Here is a 23,756-nt window from a genome sequence, read left to right as displayed (position 1 = left end):
TTACCTGCATTGTTTGCCACCTCGTACCACCAGTTGTTTACTATTTAGAACGCACAGAAAAGCAAAGAGTGTTGTTAAAAGGAAAGGAAAAAAATGCCAACTTTTTTGCAATGTGTTGCTGCCATTCAATCTTAAATTAATGATTATTTGCAAAACAAATTACGTTTCTCAGTTCGAACATTAAGTATCTTGTCTTTGCAGTCTATTCAATTGAATATAAGTTGAAAAGGATTTGCAAATCATTGTATTCTGTTTTTATTTACGAATTTCAGAACAACTTCACTGGGTTTGGGGGTGTTGTGTATATGAAGCGTGACGATGTCTCTGTGCTCGACTAGTTCGGCCTGGCGTCGTCCGCTAGCTTACTCGAGAGGATTGTTGACATTTTCCGGAGCGGCTCGCCGTCAGAGCCCCGCCAGCTAGCCGTGCGTCTCTTCCCCTCCCCCAGCAGGTTTGCTCATATTTTTTTTTCTGCTTCTACTTTTATTTGACAAAAGTTGTGTTGAACAGAACGAGTCGTGTAACGTAGGCGCCGATTCTCGAAGCCGTGGTCTCGAATGTTAATGACGTCAGCGCGGCGCTGGAAACCTTCAACGTTAGCTCGCAAGCTAGCAGCTTTTTGCAACAAGTTCGCCTAAAGCGTAACGTCAGCTATATATATTGCTATATGAAGGGGGGGAATAAGTTGAAATAATGCGATATTTGTAGGATAATGTAAGGGCTGTGGACGCCGTGTTGACGTACGCACACACAAATGTTGTGAGGAGCCTCTGCCATGCACATTTACCATGTTAGGTCATCCTCAATGGAGCGCCTGATTTACCACTTTCTTATTTCCTGTCTTCTTCTATGTCAACATCAAGATTCACTACTCGGTCAAACTGTACCACAATGTTATTGATGCTTCACAATAGAGATGTCCGATAAGGGCTTTTTTTTGCCGATATTGTCCAACTCTTAATTACCGATCAATCAATCAATGTTTATTTATATAGCCCTAAATCACAAGTGTCTCAAAGGGCTGCACAAGCCACAACGACATCCTCGGTACAGAGCCCGCATAAGGGCAAGGAAAAACTCACCACCCAGTGGGATGTCGATGTGAATGACTATGAGAAACCTTGGAGAGGACCACATATGTGGGTAACCCCCCGCCCACCTCTAGGGGAGACCGAAAGCAATGGATGTTGAGTGGGTCTGACATAATATTGTGAGAGTCCAGTCCATAGTAGAAGCATTTAAGTCCCATCTTAAAACTCATTTGTATACTCTAGCCCAGGGGTGCTCACACTTTTTCTGCAGGCGAGCTACTTTTCAATTGATCAAGTCGTGGGGATCTACCTCATTCATATATATAATTTATATTTACTTATTTATGAAATATGTTTTTGTTCACAAGTTAAAGGTGTTTAATGATAATGCAAGCATGTTTAACACATATAGTTAATATTGTTAAAAAATTAAAGGTGTTTAATGATAATACAAGTATGTTTAATACATATAGTTAATATTGTTAACAAGTTAAAGGTGTTTAAAGATAATGCAAGCAGATTTAACACATATAGTTAATATTGTTAACAAGTTAAAGGTGTTTAAAGATAATACAAGCATGTTTAACACATATAGTTAATATTGTTAACAAGTTAAAGGTGTTTAAAGATAATACAAGCATGTTTAACACATATAGTTAATATTGTTAATAAGTTAAAAGTGTTTAAAGATAATGCAAGCATGTCTAACACATATAGATTCCTTTCTTTCATGAAGACAAGAATATAAGTTGGTGTATTACCTGATTCTGATGACTTGCATTGATTGGACAGTGGTGCTGATAACGTCCGCATTTTCGAATGGAGGAGAAAAAAAGTCCTCCTTTCTGTCCAATACCACATGAAAGTGGTTGGTTTTTGGCATCTTATTTGTCCAGCTTCCGTACTCCTTTGTATACACTTTACAAGAAATACATTGTCGGCAAACTCCGTAGCTTGCTATCTTGTGCACGCCAGCTTTCTGAGACTCTTATTTTGTTAGCGCAACTGTGCAGTCGGTCTTTGGAGTTTTGACGACAGGTACGGCGCCAGAGTCTGTTGAAATAAAGTGTTTCTCTCCTTTCAGTCGGTAATTTTAATGAGCTGGCAGCAGCCAGTGTCATCTCAGAAGACCCTCGGGTGCCGTGAATGTCAATCAAGTGACGAAAGTGACGTCATAGTGAAGATTTATGATCGCTCATTTTTATGATTATTTTTTTAATGCCTGGCTGGTGGTCGACTGACACACCCTCCGAGATCGACCGGTAGCTCGCGATAAACATAATGAGCACCCCGGCTATAGCCTTTAAATAGACCCCCCTTTTAGACCAGTTGATCTGCCGTTTCTTTTCTTTTCTCCTCTGCTCCCCTCTCCCTTGTGGAGGGGGGGCACAGGTCCGGTGGCCATGGATGAAGTGCTGGCTGTCCAGAGTCGGGACCCGGGGTGGACCGCTCACCTGTGCATCGGTTGGGAACATCTCTGCGCTGCTGACCCGTCTCCGCTCGGGATGGTGTCCTGCTGGCCCCACTATGGACTGGACTCTTACTATTATGTTGGATCCACTATGGACTGGACTCTCACAATATTATGTCAGACCCACTCGACATCCATTGCTTTCGGTCTCCCCTCGAGGGTGGGGGGTTACCCACATATGCGGTCCTCTCCAAGGTTTCTCATAGTCATTCACATCAACGTCCCACTGGGGTGAGTTTTTCCTTGCCCTTATGTGGGCTCTGTACCGAGGATGTCGTTGTGGCTTGTGCAGCCCTTTGAGACACTTGTGATTTAGGGCTATATAAATAAACATTGATTGATTGGTTGATAGTGGATCCAACATAATAGTGAGAGTCCAGTCCATAGTGGGGCCAGCAGGAAACCGTCCCAAGCGGAGACGGGTCAGCAGCGCAGAGATGTCCCCAACCGATGAACAGACTAGCGGTCCACCCCGGGTCCCGACTCTTACACAGGCCACCGGACCTGTGTAACTCCCCCTCCACAAGGGAGAGGGGGGCAAAGGAGAAAAGAAAAGAAACGGCAGATCAACTGGTCTAAAAAGGGGAGGTCTATTTAAAGGCGAGAGTTTACAAATGAGTTTTAAGATGGGACTGAAATGCTTCCGCTGAGGTAGCATCTCTTAATTGTTACCGTGAGGGCATTCCATTGTACTGGAGCCCGAACAGAAAACGCTCTATAGCCCGCAGACTTTTTTTGGGCTCTGGGAATCACTAATAAGCCGGAGCTCTTTGAACGCAGATTTCTTGCCGGGACATATGGTACAATACAATCGGCAAGATAGGCTGGAGCTAGACCGTGTAGTATTTTATACGTAAGTAGTAAACGTACTTGCCAAACCTCCCGGATTTTCCGGGAGACTCCCGAAATTCAGCGCCTCCCCGAAAATCTCCCGGGGCAACCATTCTCTCGAATTTCTCCCGATTTCCACCCAGACAACAATATTGCCTTTATGTGCCGGCCCAATCACATAATATCTACGGCTTTTCACACACACAAGTGAATGCAAATCATACTTGGTCAACAACCATACAGGTCACACTGAGGGTGGCCGTATAAACAACTTTAACACTGTCACAAATATGCGCCACACTGTGAACCCACACCAAACAAGAATGACAAACACATTTCGGGAGAACATCCGCACCGTAACACAACATAAACACAACAGAACAAATACCCAGAACCCCTTGCAGCACTAACTCTTCCGGGACGCTACAATATACACCCCCCCCCCCCCCCCCCCAACCCCAACCCCGCCCACCTCAACCTCCTCATGCTCTCTCAGGGAGAACATGTCCCAAATTCCAAGCTGCTGTTTTGAGGCATGTTAAAAAAATAATGCACTTTGTGACTTCAATAATAAATATGGCAGTGCCATGTTGGCATTTTTTTCCATAACTTGAGTTGATTTATTTTGGAAAACCTTGTTACATTGTTTAATGCATCCAGCGGGGCATCACAACAAAATTAGGCATAATAATGTGTTAATTCCACAACTTTATATATCGGTATCGGTTGATATCGGAGTCGGTAACTAAGAGTTGGACAATATCGGGATATCGGCAAAAAAGCCATTATCGGACATCTCTAGTCCTAAGTATTCCATCCATCCATCCATTTCCTACCGCTTGTCCCTTTTGGGATCGCGGGGGGTGCTGAAGCCTATCTCAGCTGCATGCGGGCGGAAGGCGGGGTACACCCTGGACAAGTCGCCACCTCATCGCAGGGCCAATAGAGATAGATGGATGAATGGTAAAAAAAAACCTTGAATGGTCTGAATGAGTTGAAATGGTTGGTGTGGAAATTTTTCAAATCGGTCGAGAAATGCTGAAGTAGTAACATGTTGAATTGAGAAATGGTATTATGGAATTTCGGGAAATCAACTTTGTTTTTTGTCCTGATCAAGATGAATATTTTGACGGTGGAACGGTTGAAGTGCGTTGAAAAATGTGGAAGGAGTAGCCGCCAGAAAAAAAGGGTGAAAATAGGGCTTCGGAAAAGCAGGCATTCTGGAAAATCCTGGAATTTTTTGGGACTTGGAAAAATTTTAGTTTGAATTTCCAGAATGGTGGAATGTGTTAAAGGTGGAATGGTTCGAATAGGTTGAAAAATGTGGTAATGGTGAAAGTTTGAAAAATGGCCAATTCATTTTGAATGGGAAAAATGTCCCGGAAAACCTGGAATTCTGGAAAATCTGGGAGTTTTTGGAATTTGTCAAGGTAAAGCCCGCGATTCCCAAATAGGCTGAACAGTTTGAAGTTGGAGCGGTTTGAATTGGATGAAAAATGTTGAAGGTAGAGCGCGCCAAAATCTGGAGAAGAAGAAGAAGAAGTTTAATAATAAACAGATTAATTTTGGTGTAGAAAACCATATGTGTGAATGCTTTGGAGCATTCACACAGTGATACTCCATATGCAGTACATATTAACAGACTTCTTTGTGTACCACAGTTTGACAACAACAACAAACATACACCAGATGGTGCTTAAATAAACCCCCATCTGAATGTAGCATGTGCTGAAAGTAATACTGTGTTGCTATCCAGGATGTTAGGATGGAGTGTGGCCCATTTCTGCCGGATATCGTGGTGTTGGAGATCTTCCTCCGCCTGCCCCATGATGCCGTGCTGAGAGCCGGGCTGACCTGCCGCCAGTGGCTGGCTGTTTCCAGAGATGAGTTCCTATGGCGGGAGCTGTTCTACTCCTATTACCGCATCCCCCGCTGCGTACCCCGACACCCAGGTTGGGGCGTGCTCACCATCCGTCTCGCGCCGTTTATCGTGATGGCGACGTGACGAATGTGTGTTTTTGTGCAGCGTCCGTGTCGTGGTACCGGGAGTTCAAGCGTCTGTTTGACTGCATCCCGTGTGTGGAGGTTCAAACGCTGAGGGAGCACAGCGATCAAGTCCTGCACTTGGCCTTCTCTCACCGTGGTCACCGCTTCTCCTCGTGCTCCAAAGACTGCACTGTCAAGGTAACGGGAGACACCTAAGCAGGTGCCAATAAATGAGCACACTAAAGAAGAAACACTGTAATACCTTAGAGTAGTCAAGGTGCAGCTTGTATATCGTGCACTTGCGTGTTTAGGCTGTCAGGTTGAAACACTGATGACATCTATTAAACAAGACAAGAAGCAAAGAATCAAACAGAGACAGAATTAAATTTGGATTCAATTGAGGAGAGACGCCGGGACACTGTACTCTTGCACAATCTCCAGCACGCTATGGTGAAAGATTGTGCAACTCCTCCTTTATTAGACTTTCTCTGACCACATGACCACAGCTGCTTCCAAAAGGGAAGTGGGTCGTAAACAGCGCTGCCTTTGCTTATAGAACAGTTCAAAAGAAAAGGTCGTAAACACTTCACAGAAAAGGTCGTAAACGAGTTCAAGAAGACGTTCGTAGAACAGTTCAAAAAGGCGTTCGTAAAACAGTTCAAAAAGGCGTTCGTAAAACAGTTAAAAAAGGAGGTTCAAAAAGAGGTCGTCTGGAAATTGGGCAGATTCTGCCTTCTCTCCGCTTTGTAGTCCTTGGGTCAAAACAACATCCTCCTGTTGATTACCATACATGAAAGAAAACATGAACACCTTCATCTTGCTTCCCCCCCTACACAGTGGAGTTTTACAAGCCTTCTTCTTGGTTGGTTTCAAAGACAGCTTTTGCTTCTCATCGGGCACTCAAATGTAACACAAAGTTTTTGTGATAACTTAGAAACAATTATTCTAACAAGGCGCTTTATCATCTTGGAAAAAATGCAATATGGCCCAGTTTATGCTTCAGAATTTCCCTATGCCTGTAGGAATGAATGTTTCCTCAGACCACAGCTGCTTCCAGAAGGGAAGTGGGTCGTAAACAGCGCTGCCTTTGCTTACAGAACAGTTCAAAAGAAAAGGTCGTAAACACTTCACAGAAAAGGTCGTAAACGAGTTCAAAAAGACGTTCGTAAAACAGTTCAAAAAGGCGTTCGTAAAACAGTTCAAACAGGAGGTTCAAAAAGAGGTTGTCTGGAAATTGGGCAGATCCTGCCTTCTCTCCGCTTTGTAGTCCCTGGGTCAAAACAAAATCCTCCTGTTGATTACCATACATGAAAGAAAACATGAACACCTTCATCTTGCTTCCCCCCTACACAGTGGAGTTTTACGAGCCTTCTTCTTGGTAGGTTTCAAAGACAGCTTTTGCTTCTCATCGGGCACTCAAATGTAACACAAAGTTTTTGTAATAACTTAGAAACAATTATTCTAACAAGGCGCTTTATCATCTTGGAAAAAATGCAATATGGCCCAGTTTATGCTTCAGAATTTCCCTATGCCTGTAGGAATTAATGTTTCCTCAGACCACAGCTGCTTCCAGAAGGGAAGTGGGTCGTAAACAGCGCTGCCTTTGCTTACAGAACAGTTCAAAAGAAAAGGTCGTAAACACTTGACAGAAAAGGCCGTAAACGAGTTCAAAAAGACGTTCGTAAAACAGTTCAAAAAGGCGTTCGTAAAACAGATTAAACAGGAGGTTCAAAAAGAGGTCGTCTGGAAATTGGGCAGATCCTGCCATCTCTCCGCTTTGTAGTCCCTGGGTCAAAACAACATCCTCCTGTTGATTACCATACATGAACACCTTCATCTTGCTTCCCCCCCTACACAGTGGAGTTTTACGAGCCTTCTTCTTGGTAGGTTTCAAATACAGCTTTTGCTTCTCATCGGGCACTCAAATGTAACACAAAATTTTTGTGATAACTTAGAAACAATTATTCTAACAAGGCGCTTTATCATCTTGGAAAAAATGCAATATGGCCCAGTTTATGCTTCAGAATTTCCCTATGCCTGTAGGAATTAATGTTTCCTCAGTGAACCCGCAGCACTAGCACCACTCATGCAGTCGTCAATTATCTTGCATTGCGATTCATAGTTCCATTCTGTGAACCGCAGCTACCCGGTGCCGGCAGCACTCTTGCGACCCCAGACCCTGTGACTGGACCACCACCATACTTGATTCTAGACAAGACACAATTATCTTGCTACTCACTTGTGGTGGAATTCATGTGTCCCCTTAATGAACTGAGCTCCCCAGTGTCGGCAGCACTCATGCACCATGACTGTATATTAGACAGTTATCTTGCTACTCGTGTTGCAATTCATGTTTCCTCTTGAACCATAGCTCCCATGTGCCAGCAGCACTCATGCGGCCCCAGATCCTATGACTTAACCACCATCATGCTTAACTGTAGACAAGACACAAGTACCGTGTTGCTCATTTGTATTGTAATTCATGTTTCCCCTCAATGAACCGCAGCTCCCCAGTGCAGGCAGCATTCATTCACCACACTTGACCGTAGGCAAGATACAATTATCTTGCTATTTACTTGTGGTGGAATTCATGGTTCCCCTTAATGAACTGAGCTCCCCAGCGTCGGCAGCACTCATGCACCATGTTTCACTGTATATCAGACAGTTATCTCGCTACTCGTGTAGCAATTCATGTTTCCTATTGAACTATTGCTCCCATAAGCCGACAACACTCATGCGGCCCCCGATCTTATGACACAACCACCACCATGCTTAACTGTAGACAAGACACAATTATCTTGCTACTCATTTGTGTTGTAATTCATGTTTCCCCTCAACGAACCGCAGCTCCCCAGTGCAGGCAGCATTCATTCACCACACTTGACTGTAGGCAAGATACAATTATCTTGCTGCTCAATTGTGGTGGAATTCATGTTTCCCCTTAATGGACTGAGCGCCCCAGTGTCGGCAGCACTCATGCACAATGCTTGACTGTATATCAGACAGTTATCTCGCTACTCGTGTTGCAATTCATGTTTCCTCTTGAACCATAGCTCCCATGTGCCGGCAGCACTCATGCGCCCTCAGACCCCAAGACGTGACCACCACCAATGCGTGGTCGTAGACAAGATGCAGTGATCTTTCTGGTCATTTGTAACGGAATTAATGTTTCTCCACAATGAACCGCAGCTCCCCGTGCTCGACTGTGCAGTAGGCAAGACAATTCTCTTGCTGCTCATTTGTGTTGCATTCCATGTTTCTCTCAATGATACGGCAGCTGCTCTGTGCTGGCAGCACTCATGCACCACCGCCATGGTTGATGTAGGCAAGACATGATTGTTCTGCTTGTATTGCCAGCGATTTAGACAATGATAGCTGTCGGGTGATCGTAAACCTACACAAGCTGAACACTGACTACTCTAATTGTCATTTATGTTGTAATGTATGTAACCAGCTGCCTCATCTTAACGTAACATGCTGTTATGATGTACAGCTGTGGGACACGGAGCGTGCAGACGGCAACATCTCGCTGGTGCACAGTTCCAGCATGCGGCAGTTTAACTGGGGCTACACCCAGTTCTCCCAGTTCAATGCGGATGACAGCCTGCTGCTGTTGTCCGGCGTCTACTTGGGCCCACACCACTCCTCCTCAGGGGAGATCGCCGTCCTCAGTCTGGGTAAGCCAATCAAAACACACCTCTGCACAGTCTAATTCAGGAATGGATGATAAAGCTCCGTTTTGACGGAGATCAATGCGATGTAACGCCACAGAGAACTACACGCTGTTGTCGAGGGTGAGGAACAAGCCCTACGACGTGTTTGGCTGCTGGCTCAACGAGACCCACCTCATCTCTGGTAACCTGCACTGGATCGGCAACATGACGTCCTGCTCCGTGCTCTGGCTCAATAAAGCCTTCCAGGTGACAACACTTTGCACCGCGCTCTAATAGGCACGACCAAGCCATTTTTTCCCACAAGAAATAATGGAAGTCTGTTCCAGGATCAAACGGCAGCCACAATAATCACTTTTATTAACAGTGCAGGCATTGTCTTTTTATGGTTAAAATACAGTAACCACCCTTTGCCTTGAAGAGTGGCTAAAAAGTGAGAATATCTCAAATAAAATGATTACCCATTACACCCTTTTAAAGAGTAAAACAAAGGTGATGTAAAATCACTGAAAGTGTTTTAAATCTTAACCGTAATAATGATGATTATTTGGGGTATTTCACATTAGGGCTTGGCGAAAAGGCCTTTTATTAATATCTCTATTTTTAGGCCATGTCACGATACGCGATATATATCTCGATATTTTGCCTTAGCCTTGAATGAACACTTGATGCATATAATCACAGCAGTATGATGATTTTATGTGTCTACATTAAAACATTCTTGTTCATACTGCGTTAATATATGCTCATTTTAAACTTTCATGCAGAGAGGGAAATCCCAACTAAGTCAATTTACCAAAAGTGTATTTATTAAAGGCCTACTGAAATGAAACGGGGATAGCAGATCCATTCTATGTGTCATACTTGATCATTTCGCGATATTGCCATATTTTTGCTGAAAGGATTTAGTATAGAACAACGACGATAAAGTTCGCAACTTTTGGTCGCTGATAAAAAAAAGCCTGGCCTGTACCGGAAGTAGCGTGACGTCACAAGTTGAAAGTCTCCTCACATTTCCCAATTGTTTACACCAGCAGCGAGAGCGATTGGGACCGAGAAAGCGACGATTACCCCATTAATTTGAGCCAGGATGAAAGATTTGTGGATGAGGAACGTGAGAGTGAAGGACTAGAGTGCAGTGCAGGACGCATCTTTTTTCGCTCTGACCGTAACTTAGGTACAAGGCCTCATTGGATTCCACACTCTCTCCTTTTTCTGTTGTGGATCACAGATTTGTATTTTAAACCACCTCGGATACTATATCCTCTTGAAAATGAGAGTCGAGAACGCGAAATGGACATTCACAGTGACTTTTATCTCCACGACAATACATCGGTGAAGCACTTTAGCTACGGAGCTAACGTGATAGCATCGGGCTTAACTGCAGATAGAAACAAAAGAAATAAACCCCTGACTGGAAGGATAGACAGAAAATCAACAATACTATTAAACCATGGACCTCTAACTACACGGTTAATGCTTTCCAGCCTGGCGAAGCTTAACAATGCTGTTGCTAACGACGCCATTGAATCTAACTTAGCTACGGACCTCGACAGAGCTATGATAAAAACATTAGCTCTCCACCTACGCCAGTTCTCATCTGCTCATCAACACCGAAGCTCACCTGCGTTCCAGCGATCGACGGAGCGACGAAGGACTTCACCCGATCATCGATGCGGTCGGCGGCTAGCGTCGGATAGCGCGTCTGCTATCCAAGTCAAAGTCCTCCTGGTTGTGTTGCTGTAGCCAGACGCTAATACATCGATCGCATCTACAGCTTTCTTCTTTGCAGTCTCCATTGTTCATTAAACAAATTGCAAAAGATTCACCAACACAGATGTCCAGAATACTGTGGAATTTTGCGATGAAAACTGAGCTTTTTGTATTGAATACAATGGCGTCCCAATACTTCCGTTTCAACCATCGACGTCACGCGCATACGTCATCATACCTAGACGTTTTCAACCGGAAGTTTCGCAGGAAATTTAAAATTGCACTTTATAAGTTAACCCGGCCGTATTGGCATGTGTTGCAATGTTAAGATTTCATCATTGATATATAAACTATCAGACTGCGTGGTCGGTAGTAGTGGGTTTCAGTAGGCCTTTAAACAGTTATTAAGCAGTGGCACAAACATTCATGTCATTTCCAAAACAGAAAGTGCAAGATTGTCAGAGACATTTTAAAACAAGTTATTAGTGCACTTTTGTGCATGATGTCACTAAGATGACATATCAAAACAACACTAAATTAAAGTGCACTTTTGTACAGAACGCCCACCTGGGCCATTTACTCAACTGTCGCTGTCTTCGAGGCCGGTCCTGGCACACCCCGTTCCGCGGAAGGCCCGCAGGCCACGCCCCCCTCCACAACACTATATTTCTTTCGTTCACTTGTCGCTAGGATGCAGACAATGTGTCATCAACATGCATTCTCGCGATAGAATTAAAAGCTTTATCATTGGCCAAAATATATATTATTTACTGTTAATGGTGTATATTGTGCAAGCCTAACCTCACTCTCCTGTTTTCAGTCCGTTCTTCCTGGCACAACTATTGTCAACTTTGCCCTAACGTACGCGCGTTTCTACCGCCATCCTACTTGATGAGGAGTTCCATACCAGTTTTTATAGTCCTCGTTGTATTTTTCGGACCATAGGGCGCACCGGATTAAAAGGCGCACTGCAGATGAGCGGGTCTATTCAGGTCTATTTCCATACAAAAGGCACATTAAAGGGGTCATATTATGATTTTTTTCTAAATTTAAAACACTATCTTGTGGTCCATGTGATGGTGGTTCTTTGGTGAAAGTGGTGCAAAGATTACCGGTATGTTTTACAGATCATCTTCAAGTAGCTTTCTGAGCGTCTCTTCAGGATGCGCCGTTTTGTGGGCCGTCTTACCTACGTAGCTCACCTTCGACAGCGTCTTCTCCCCGTCATTTTTGTTGTAGCGGTGTAGCGTGCAAGGACGGGAGTGGAAGAAGTGTCAAAAGATGGAGCTAACTATTTAAATTACATTCAGACTTTACTTCAATCAATAACGGAGCAGCATCTTCTCATCCGTGGCTCACTAGTGCAACAACAACGCCGGAAATGTGTCCCGTGAAAAACCGTCCGACCGGAACCCTCTAATAACTAAAGTTCCGTGGGTGAATTATGTAAACCCTCTACAGTTTTTAGCGCTTTGATAGCTAGTCTACTGACAGATATAAGTAAGAACTTTACGCTACTTTATATTAAAAATGGCAACAGCGGAAGATGAATGCCACATATGGATGACCGTATGATGGAGAAAAAGAACAAGCATATCGACTACAATGGCGGAGGCGCTCAAATTTTCAGTACTTATGCAGATCCCAAATACAGATCAGCTGTTACCAGAAGGTAAGAAAAGTCGGTTTTGCATAATATTGCGAAACAAAACGGCAGATAATGTCTGCTAATAGGTGCCATTTTGCGGTCCTTATACACGCACCGTAATAATACTCGTATGTTTAATGCGCCGACAAGCCATCAAACGGTGCGGCTTCATAGCTTACCGAAGTCATACTAAAAACATTTTGACAGATTTTTGAGCGCCGTGTGTAACGTTCTATATTCTCAATGGAACATTTAAAGTTTTGGTGTTGTTTACTGGCGTCATATTGCAGTTTACACTATCTCTTATGTGTGACTGCCATCTACTGGTCACACTTATCATTACACTATTTACCAAATAAAATAGCTTCGAGGTCGGTACGCACGACCAGAATCATGCCGTACATTAGGTGCACTGGGTTATAAGGCACACTGTCGATTTTTGAGAAAATGAAAGGATTTTAACCCTTGTGTTGTGTTCGGGTCTGTGGGACCCGTTTTCATTTTTTATTAAAAGAAAAATGATACAATTAATTACTTTTTCAAACTGAGACTCACTGACTTTGGCTCATTTTCTGTGAAGAACATATATCAGAATACATATTTAATGACCACACACCATACACATTTCTATTACATATAAGATGTCCGGGTCCACTGGACCCGGGGCTAATAGAAGTGTGGAAATTGATGTTATGTGTACCACACCCACCCACCTACACACACACACACACACACACACACACACACACACACACACACACACACACACACACACACACACAGACAGCAGGCCTAGACAGGAGGAGGACAGAGTGTAGGTACAAAAAACATCAGAGGGTCAAATGTGCGAGAAAATGAGAGCAGACAGTGTTGACAAACAATGTTGCAACCTTGTGTGGGAACCGCAGGTGCAGAAACACAAAAGAAGAATCCCTGTGGGATGCAGAAACTGGCAGATAAATTTTCCGTGCAAAGTTCATATTGTTGTTACTCAGCCAGCGTTTGTGGGTCTGATGGACCCGTTGCATTTTGTGGCTTTTAATGCCTCACAATCAAACACTTTTATGTTAAAATACTGAACATATGGTTATTGGGATAAGGTAAATATCTGTTCAGCATTTTAACAAAAAAGTGTTTGATTGTGAGGCATTAAAAGCCACAAAATGCAAAGGGTCCATCAGACCTACAAACGCTGGCTGAGTAACAACAATATGAACATTACACAAGGGTTAAGTGCGCCTTTTAGTCCGAAAAATACGGATACTCTAAGCCTAAGAAAAAACAAAAGCACACTTGCAGAGTTAATTGTTAAGATGTTTCACAGTTTAGGTCAAATTCTTCTTCATCTCCACCTTCCCCCTGGACAGGATATCGAATCCGAGAACGTCAACGTGGTAAAGCGCCTTTTCAGGATCCAGAACATCAACGCCAGCACCATCCGCACCGTCATGGTGGCCCACTGCCGGCGCCACGACAACCCCGACCTGCTGCTGGACTACGACGCTCAGTCTCAGGCCCGTAGGCTGAAAGGACAGCAGCAGCAGCAGCAGCACCATCCGCTCCTCTTTGACTTGGGAACATCCGGCAGCGACGACGACGACGACGACGAGGAGCAGGACGTGATGTACCCGAGAGCCACCGCCCGCCCCCCTACTAAAGCTGCCCTCTCCAGCCTGGAGCACGCTAAGCAGGTAAGCGAGGGGAAGTTGTCACAAGTTATTTATCTGGCTTTGATGTGTGGTTCTGCGTTAGCGTCAGAAGAACGTCGAGCCCAGCCAGTTGGCTATCGAGACCCATGTGGCTAAGATGATGGGCCGCGCCCACACCAAGGCGCCGGAATCGAACATCATCGAGCCTGGCGAGGGAGAGGACAAGACCTACTTATTGTTTACCACCGGCAGCCTTACATACTCCCCTCACCAGATAGGTACACTTGTTTTTGTTGAAAATTATCCAACACATTAACATGTGCGTTAACATTCCATCTTCTACAAACCCCGTTTCCATATGAGTTGGGAAATTGTGTTACATGTAAATATAAACGGAATACAATGATTTGCAAATCATTTTCAACCCATATTCAGTTGAATATGCTACAAAGACAACATATTTGATGTTCAAACTGATAAACTTTTTTTTTTTGCAAATAATCATTAACTTTAGAATTTGATGCCAGCAACACGTGACAAGGGAGTTGGGAAAGGTGGCAATAAATACTGATAAAGTTGAGGAATGCTCATCAAACACTTATTTGGAACATCCCACAGGTGAATAGGCAAATTGGGAACAGGTGGGTGCCATGATTGGGTATAAAAGTAGATTCCATGAAATGCTCAGTCATTCACAAACAAGGATGGGGCGAGCGTCACCACTTTGTCAACAAATGCGTGAGCAAATTGTTGAACAGTTTAAGAAAAACCTTTCTCAACCAGCTATTGCAAGGAATTTAGGGATTTCACCATCTACGGTCCGTAATATCATCAAAAGGTTCAGAGAATCTGGAGAAATCACTGCACGTAAGCAGCTAAGCCCGTGACCTTCGATCTCTCAGGCTGTACTGCATCAACAATTGGATATCACCACATGGGCTCAGGAACACTTCAGAAACCCACTGTCAGGAACTACAGTTGGTCGCTACATCTGTAAGATCAAGTTAAAACTCTCCTATGCAAGGCGAAAACCGTTTATCAACAACACCCAGAAACGCCGTCGGCTTCGCTGGGCCTGAGCTCATCTAAGATGGACTGATACAAAGTGGAAAAGTGTTCTGTGGTCTGACGAGTCCACATTTCAAATTGTTTTTGGAAACTGTGGACGTCGAGGAAAAGAACCATCCGGATTGTTATAGGCGCAAAGTTGAAAAGCCAGCATCTGTGATGGTATGGGGGTGTATTAGTACCCAAGACATGGGTAACTTACACATCTGTGAAGGCGCCATTAATGCTGAAAGGTACATACAGGTTTTGGAGCAACATATGTTGCCATCCAAGCAACGTTACCATGGACGCCCCTGCTTATTTCAGCAAGACAATGCCAAGCCACGTATTCCATCAACGTGGCTTCATAGTAAAAGAGTGCGGGTACTAGACTGGCCTGCCTGTAGTCCAGACCTGTCTCCCATTGAAAATGTGTGGCGCATTATGAAGCCTAAAATACCACAACGGAGAGCCCCGGACTGTTGAACAACTTAAGCTGTACATCAAGCAAGAATGGGAAAGAATTCTACCTGAGAAGCTTAAAAAATGTGTCTCCTCAGTTCCCAAACGTTTATTGAGTGTTGTTAAAAGGAAAGGCCATGTAACACAGTGGTGAACATGCCCTTACCCAACTACTTTGGCACGTGTTGTTAATTATTATTTGCAAAAAAAAAATAAAGTTTATGAGTTTGAACATCAAATGTGTTGTCTTTGTAGTGCATTCAATTGAATATGGGTTGAAAAGGATTTGCAATTCATTGTATTCCGTTTATATTTACATCTAACACAATTTCCCAACTCATATGGAAACGGGGTTTGTAATTTGTCCAGGCATTAAGAGGATCAAGCCGGACCAGATGACCACTTCCGGACCTGTACTCGGAGAAGAGCGCAGCTCAGACGAGTTCTTTGATTCGCTCGACCACGTCATTGATATACACGGACACATCATTGGGATGGGCCTCTCTCCTGACCACCGGTGAGTAAATCATGAGACCGGCTCAAATACCACATCTTTTTTTAGAAACAAATGTGACTTATGCATAAGACTCAATGATGACATTCAAGCACACATAAGAAATATCTTCTATAAAGGCGTGTGATTTTGTGTGATGTCAAACTCAATGCCTGCGGGCCAGATCTGAAATATGTGTCAAGAAAGTACCTTATCTTCTCTTACTAAATGGATTAGTTTTTTTCCATTTTGACAGAAATTAACACATTTATAATTTATAATGCATACAGTACTCGCCAAAAGTTTGGACACACCTTCTCATTCAATGTGTTTTCTTTATTTTCATGACTATTTACATTGTAGATTGTCACTGAAGGCATCAACACTATGAATGAACACATGTGGAGTTATGTACTTAACAGGAAAAGGTGAAATAACTGATAACATGTTTTATATTCTAGTTTCTTCAAAATAGCCCCCCTTTGCTCTGATTACTGTTTTGCACACTCTTGGCATTCTCTCATTGCAACTATTTCACCTTTAAGCTTTTTTTTTTTCACTTTTGTAATGTTTTTGTTTATTTTAATAGTATTTTTAGAATGTGCCGTGGGCCTTTAAAACATTAGCTGTGGGCCGCAAATGGCCTCCGGGGCACACTTTTGACACCCCTGCTATAGATAATAAAAAATAAAATTTGATAAATCTATGGATAAAAAGCAGAGCCTGGCGACGCATGCGCGTTTATCATAACTCTCTCTCTCTCTCTCTCTCTCTGTCTCTGCCCCTCCCTCACCAATGCTGCTGCGCGCACAATTTGTTTTGTTTTTAACCCCTTCTTAACCCTGAACGTACATTGAAAATACACGCAAGCCTAACTCAAAATGCCGGACATTTGAGGCATTTAAGAAACTCCGCCCTGACAGCTCCGCAAAAGAGGACATGTCCGGGGAAAAGAGGACGTATGGTCAGTCTATCGTAGCCCGTTAGCTGCTATCATGCCGTGTGTTGTGCCTCAGTGTGCATTGTTTACACAACGCTAATTAATATGTCCGTGTGGAAACTCGTTCGGTACACCTCCGAACCGAACCGGAACCGAAACGGTTCAATACAAATACACGTACCGTTACACCCCTAATATATATATATATATATATATATATATATATATATATATATATATATATATATATATATATATATATATATATATCAGGGCTGCAACAACTAATCGATTAAAATCGATTATAAAAATAGTTGGCGGTTAATTTAGTCATCGATTCGTTGTATCTAAGCCATGCGCAGAGGCTTTTTTTTTTTTAAATGTTTTTATTTATTTATTTATTTTTTAATAAACCTTTATTTATAAACTGCAACATGTACAAACAGCTGAGAAACAATAATCAAATTAAGTATGGTGCCAGTATGCTGTTTTTTTTCAATAAAATACTGGAAAGGATAGAAATGTAGTTTGTCTATTTTACCCGGTTATTAATCGATTAATCGAAGTAAGAATCAACAGATTAATCGATTATCAAATTAATCGTTAGTTGCACCCCTTATATTTATATATATATATATATATATATATATATATATATATATATATATATATATATATATATATATATATATATATATATTAGGGCTGCAACTAACGATTAATTTGATAATCGATTAATCTGTTGATTATTACTTCGATTAATCGATTAATAACCGGGTAAAAGAGACAAACTACATTTCTATCCTTTCCAGTATTTTATTGAAAAAAACAGCATACTGGCACCATACTTATTTTGATTATTGTTTCTCAGCTGTTTGTACATGTTGCAGTTTATAAATAAAGGTTTATTTAAAAAAAAAAAAAAAAAAAGCCTCTGCGCATAGCTTAGATACAACGAATCGATGACTAAATTAATCGCCAACTATTTTTATAATCGATTTAATCGATTAGTTGTTGCAGCCCTAATATATATATATATATATATATATATATATATATATATATATATATATATATATATATATATATACAGTAATATATACAGTTTAATCACACTATTTATTTTACCATTGTCATGGATGGTGAGTGAGGAGGCAAATTTCTCTTCAAAATAAACACTGTCAGGATTATATCTACCACGTTTTGAGCAAATAAATAACGTGCATTCAAGTAAAACATTTAAAAAATGTTCCTGTTTGACATTCTTTCAATAAAATTGCATTTGTGTCCAAAATATTTGTAGGTAAATTTCAATTATGAAGGCCAATAATAACCTGTGATTAATCGTTATCCATCTAACTTCAAAAGTGTGATTCATCGTGATTAATCTAATTTAAATTCAAAAGTGTGATTAATCTTTTTAAATCATTTGACAGCATGATACTAATAATGCAACAAATATACATTCTGAAAAGTTTTTATTAAAAAAAACAGACTTAAATATCTGCTTGACTTCTGATTTCAAAGCAAGTTACCCATCAAAAGTGTAAAAACGGTAAAAATGACAAATGTTATGGTAAAAAACTGGTAGCTCAGTTGCCATAATTTTGCGTAAAAAAACTATTACCGTTTTTCCATTCACAATAAAACATTGAAATAACAACTGTTGATTTTACTATTGCGTTAATATGCTGTAAAAACAATTGTACATTTTACGGCAAGATACTGGCAACTAAGCTGCCAGTTTTTAACGTAAAAATCTACACGTTTGTATTTTTTTAGTGTACGTAAAAATGAAATAATCAAATGCATCTGTATTTGTGTGATAATATCATGAGGCAAATCCTTTTAGATTGATATTCCTATTATTCACTGCTACAAGGGCGACGTGGCCCTCAGTGAAAGCCAGTTTGACACCCTTGATCTAAGTACGCACTGTTCAGCCACTCTTGTCTGTCAAAACAACGACAAACACACGTTGAGGTCTTGTGTGGCCCCACGCAGGTATCTCTACGTTAACAGTCGGGCATGGCCGGCGGGCTGCATCATCTCGGACCCCATGTCGCCGCCCCCCATCGCCGAGGAGATCGACCTGCACGTCATCGACCTGAAGAGCCTGCGGGAGGAGAGGCGGAGTCTGCGCGCCCACCGAGCCTTCACGCCCAACGACGAGTGCTTCTTCATCTTCTTGGACGTCAGCAAGGACTTTGTCGCCAGGTGAGCCGCGCTCGCTGCTTCTTGCACGTTGACGTTCGGGTCCGATGTCTTCTTTTGTCTCCCTCCCTGACATTGATGATAGCGGCGAGCAGCACACCATGCAGTGTCGACACTAAACAAGCTTGCCTTATCGGGGACTTTTTAAGTGTTTTTGTTCTCATAGTTTTAGTCGGATGGTAGAATCTCTCTCTGAATGTTCTGAACTCCTGCTTTCACGCCATACTTTAAAATGCTGGCTTCACCAAATGGCTAATATAGTCAAATATCCCCTATATAGGACAGAATCACAATGTGTTCTTAAAGAGGAACTGCAAAAACACGAGTCAAAGATCCTCTACATGACAGAATCACCTTGGTTTTTAAGGGCTTTCTGCAAAAATGCTAGTCAAATTAGACTTAGACTTCCTTTTTATTGTCATTCAAATTTTAACTTTACAGTACAGATAAAAACGAAATTTTGTTGCATTAGCTCGTTGCAGTGCAGGATAAAAGACCAGTAAGGCGCAGATATAAATCACCTTGGTTTTTAAGGGCTTATTGCAAAAATTCTAGTCAATGATCCTCTATATGAAAGAATCACTTTGGTTTTTAAGGGCTTACTGCAAAAATGCTCGTCAAAGGTCCTCTATATGGAATAATCACCTTGGTTTTTAAGGGCTTACTGCAAAAAATTCTAGTCAAAGATCTTCTATATGACGGAATCACCTTGGTTTTTAGGGGCTTACTGCAAAAATTCTAGGCAAAGATTTTCTATATGACAGAATCACCTTGGTTTTAAGGGCTTACTGCAAAAAAATCTAGTCAAAGATCTTCAATATGACGGAATCACCTTTGTTTTTAAGGGCTTACTGCAAAAATGCTAGTCAAAGATCCTCGATATGAAATAATCACCCTGGTTTTTAAGGGCTTATTGCAAAAATGCTCGTCAAAGATCCTCTATATAAAATAATCACTTTGGTTTTTAATCGAAGACCTCTATGAAGAACACGAACAAGGAACCCAGATTTCCCTCGCCCGGACGCGGGTCACCGGGGCCCTCCTCTGGAGCCAGGCCCGGAGGTGTGGCACGATGGCGAGCGCCTGGTGGCCGGGCCTGTCCCCATGGGGCCCGGCCGGGCACAGCCCGAAGAGGCAACGTGGGTCCCCCCTCCAATGGGCTCACCACCCATAGCAGGGGTCATAGAGGTCGGGTGCGATGTGAGCTGGGCGGAAGCCGAAGGCAGGGCACTTGGCGGTCCGATCCTCGGCTACAGAAGCTAGCTCTTGGGACGTGGAACGTCACCTCGCTGGGGGGGAAGGAGCCTGAGCTAGTGCGTGAGGTGGAGAAGTTCCGGCTAGATATAGTCGGACTCACTTCGACGCACAGCAAGGGCTCTGGAACCAGTTCTCTTGACAGGGGCTGGACTCTCTTCCACTCTGGCGTTGCCAGCAATGAGAGGCGACGGGCTGGGGTGGCAATTCTTGTTTCCCCTCGGCTCAAAGCCTGCACGTTGGAGTTCAACCCGGTGGACGAGAGGGTAGCCTCCCTCCGCCTTCGGGTGGGGGGACGGGTCCTGACTGTTGTTTGCGCTTACGCGCCCAACGGCAGTTCAGATTACCCACCCTTTTTGGATTCACTCGAGGGAGTACTGGAGAGTGCTCCCCCGGGTGATTCCCTCGTTCTACTGGGGGACTTCAACGCTCATGTTGGCAACGACAGTGAAACCTGGAGAGGCGTGATTGGGAAGAATGGCCGCCCGGATCTGAACCCGAGTGGTGTTTTGTTATTGGACTTTTGTGCTCGTCACGGATTGTCAATAACAAACACCATGTTCAAACATAAGGGTGTCCATATGTGCACTTGGCACCAGGACACCCTAGGCCGCAGTTCCATGATCGACTTTGTAGTTGTGTCATCGGATTTGCGGCCTCATGTTTTGGACACTCGGGTGAAGAGAGGGGCGGAGCTTTCTACCGATCACCACCTGGTGGTGAGTTGGCTGCGATGGTGGGGGAGGATGCCGGACAGACCTGGCAGGCCCAAACGCATTGTGAGGGTTTGCTGGGAACGTCTAGCAGAGTCTCCTGTCAGAGAGAGTTTCAATTCCCACCTCCGGAAGAACTTTGAACATGTCACGAGGGAGGCGCTGGACATTGAGTCCGAGTGGACGATGTTCCGTACCTCTGTTGTCGGGGCGGCCGATTGGAGCTGTGGCCGCAGGGTAGTTGGTGCCTGTCGTGGCGGTAATCCTAGAACCCGTTGGTGGACACCGGCGGTGAGGGATGCCGTCAAGCTGAAGAAGGAGTCCTATCGGGTTCTTTTGGCTCATGGGACTCCTGACGCAGCAGACAGGTACCGACAGGCCAAGCGGTGTGCGGCTTCAGCGGTCGCGGAGGCAAAAACTCGGACATGGGAGGAGTTCGGTGAGGCCATGGAAAAAGACTTCCGGACGGCTTCGAAGCAATTCTGGACCACCATCCGCCGCCTCAGGAAGGGGAAGCAGTGCAGTGTCAACACCGTGTATGGTGGGGATGGTGCTCTGTTGACCTCGACTGCGGATGTTGTGGATCGGTGGAGAGAATACTTCGAAGACCTCCTCAATCCTACCAGCACGTCTTCCTATGAGGAAGCAGGGCCTGGGGAATCTGTGGTGGGCTCTCCTATTTCTGGGGCTGAGGTTGCCGAGGTAGTTAAAAAGCTCCTCGGTGGCAAGGCCCCGGGGGTGGATGAGATCCGCCCGGAGTTCCTTAAGGCTCTGGATGTTGTGGGGCTGTCTTGGTTGACAAGACTCTGCAACATCGCGTGGACATCGGGGGCGGTACCTCTGGATTGGCAGACCGGGGTGGTGGTTCCTCTCTTTAAGAAGGGGAACCGGAGGGTGTGTTCCAACTATCGTGGGATCACACTCCTCAGCCTTCCCGGTAAGGTCTATTCAGGTGTACTGGAGAGGAGGCTACGCCGGATAGTCGAACCTCGGATTCAGGAGGAACAGTGTGGTTTTCGTCCTGGTCGTGGAACTGTGGACCAGCTCTATACTCTCGGCAGGGTCCTTGAGGGTGCATGGGAGTTTGCCCAACCAGTCTACATGTGCTTTGTGGACTTGGAGAAGGCATTCGACCGTGTACCCCGGGAAGTCCTGTGGGGAGTGCTCAGAGAGTATGGGGTAACGGACTGTCTTATTGTGGCGGTTCGCTCCCTGTATAATCGGTGTCAGAGCTTGGTCCGCATTGCCGGCAGTAAGTCGGACACGTTTCCAGTGAGGGTTGGACTCCGCCAGGGCTGCCCTTTGTCACCGATTCTGTTCATAACCTTTATGGACAGAATTTCTAGGCGCAGTCAGGGCGTTGAGGGTATCTGGTTTGGTGGCTGCAGGATTAGGTCTCTGCTTTTTGCAGATGATGTGGTCCTGATGGCTTCATCTGGCCAAGATCTTCAGCTCTCACTGGATCGGTTCGCAGCCGAGTGTGAAGCGACTGGGATGAGAATCAGCACCTCCAAATCCGAGTCCATGGTTCTCGCCCGGAAAAGGGTGGAGTGCCATCTCCGGGTTGGGGAGGAGATCTTGCCCCAAGTGGAGGAGTTCAAGTACCTCGGAGTCTTGTTCACGAGTGAGGGAAGAGTGGATCGTGAGATCGACAGGCGGATCGGTGCGGCATCTTCAGTAATGCGGACGCTGTATCGATCCGTTGTGGTGAAGAAGGAGCTGAGCCAGAAGGCAAAGCTCTCGATTTACCGGTCGATCTACGTTCCCATCCTCACCTATGGTCATGAGCTTTGGGTCATGACCGAAAGGACAAGATCACGGGTACAAGCGGCCGAAATGAGTTTCCTCCGCCGGGTGGCGGGGCTCTCCCTTAGAGATAGGGTGAGAAGCTCTGCCATCCGGGGGGAGCTCAAAGTAAAGCCGCTGCTCCTCCATATCGAGAGGAGCCAGATGAGGTGGTTCGGGCATCTGGTCAGGATGCCACCCGAACGCCTCCCTCGGGAGGTGTTTCGGGCACGTCCGACCGGTAGGAGGCCACGGGGAAGACCCAGGACACGTTGGGAAGACTATGTCTCCCGGCTGGCCTGGGAACGCCTCGGGATCCACCGGGAGGAGCTGGACGAAGTGGCTGGGGAGAGGGAAGTCTGGGCTTCCCTGCTTAGGCTGCTGCCCCCGCGACCCGACCTCGGATAAGCGGAAGAAGATGGATGGATGGATGGACTTTGGTTTTTAAGGGTTCACTGCAAACATTGTAGTCTAAAGATCTTCTGTATGACAGAATCACCTTGGTTTTTAGGGCCTTACTGCAAAAATGCTAGTCAAAGATCCTCCATATAACAGAATCATCTTGGTTTTAAGGGCTTACTGCAAAAAATTCTAGTCAAATGTCTTCTATATGACGGAATCACCTTGGTTTTTAAGGGCTTACTGCAAAAATGCTATAGTCAAAGATCCTCTATATAAAATAATCACCTTGGTTTTTAAGGGTTCACTGCAAACATTGTAGTCTAAAGATCTTCTATATGACAGAATCACCTTGGTTTTTAGGGCCTTACTGCAAAAATGCTAGTCAAAGATCCTCCATATAACAGAATCATCTTGGTTTTAAGGGCTTACTGCAAAAAATTCTTGTC

General features: G+C 44.1%; 1 protein-coding gene across 2 annotated transcripts in view; it reads left to right on the top strand.

Annotated features, from left to right (window-relative positions):
• Positions 1 to 342: 342 nt before the first annotated feature.
• Positions 343 to 23,756, top strand: part of fbxw5 (F-box and WD repeat domain containing 5) — a 28,136-nt gene continuing 4,722 nt past the window's right edge. For both annotated transcript variants that reach the window (XM_061927087.1, XM_061927088.1), the window contains exons 1-9: positions 343 to 451; positions 5,090 to 5,285; positions 5,360 to 5,517; positions 8,813 to 8,996; positions 9,091 to 9,239; positions 13,719 to 14,042; positions 14,104 to 14,278; positions 15,879 to 16,026; positions 18,947 to 19,159. In XM_061927087.1, the coding sequence (XP_061783071.1) occupies positions 5,099 to 5,285; positions 5,360 to 5,517; positions 8,813 to 8,996; positions 9,091 to 9,239; positions 13,719 to 14,042; positions 14,104 to 14,278; positions 15,879 to 16,026; positions 18,947 to 19,159 (1,538 nt within the window). In that variant the 5' untranslated portion in view covers positions 343 to 451; positions 5,090 to 5,098. The remainder of the gene's footprint in view (positions 452 to 5,089; positions 5,286 to 5,359; positions 5,518 to 8,812; positions 8,997 to 9,090; positions 9,240 to 13,718; positions 14,043 to 14,103; positions 14,279 to 15,878; positions 16,027 to 18,946; positions 19,160 to 23,756) is intronic.

This window comes from Nerophis lumbriciformis, linkage group LG32 (genome assembly GCF_033978685.3).
Source record: "Nerophis lumbriciformis linkage group LG32, RoL_Nlum_v2.1, whole genome shotgun sequence".
NCBI lineage: Eukaryota > Metazoa > Chordata > Actinopteri > Syngnathiformes > Syngnathidae > Nerophis > Nerophis lumbriciformis.
The sequence above is the reverse complement of the archived record's forward strand: the minus strand, read 5'-3'. Positions and strand labels throughout refer to the sequence as shown.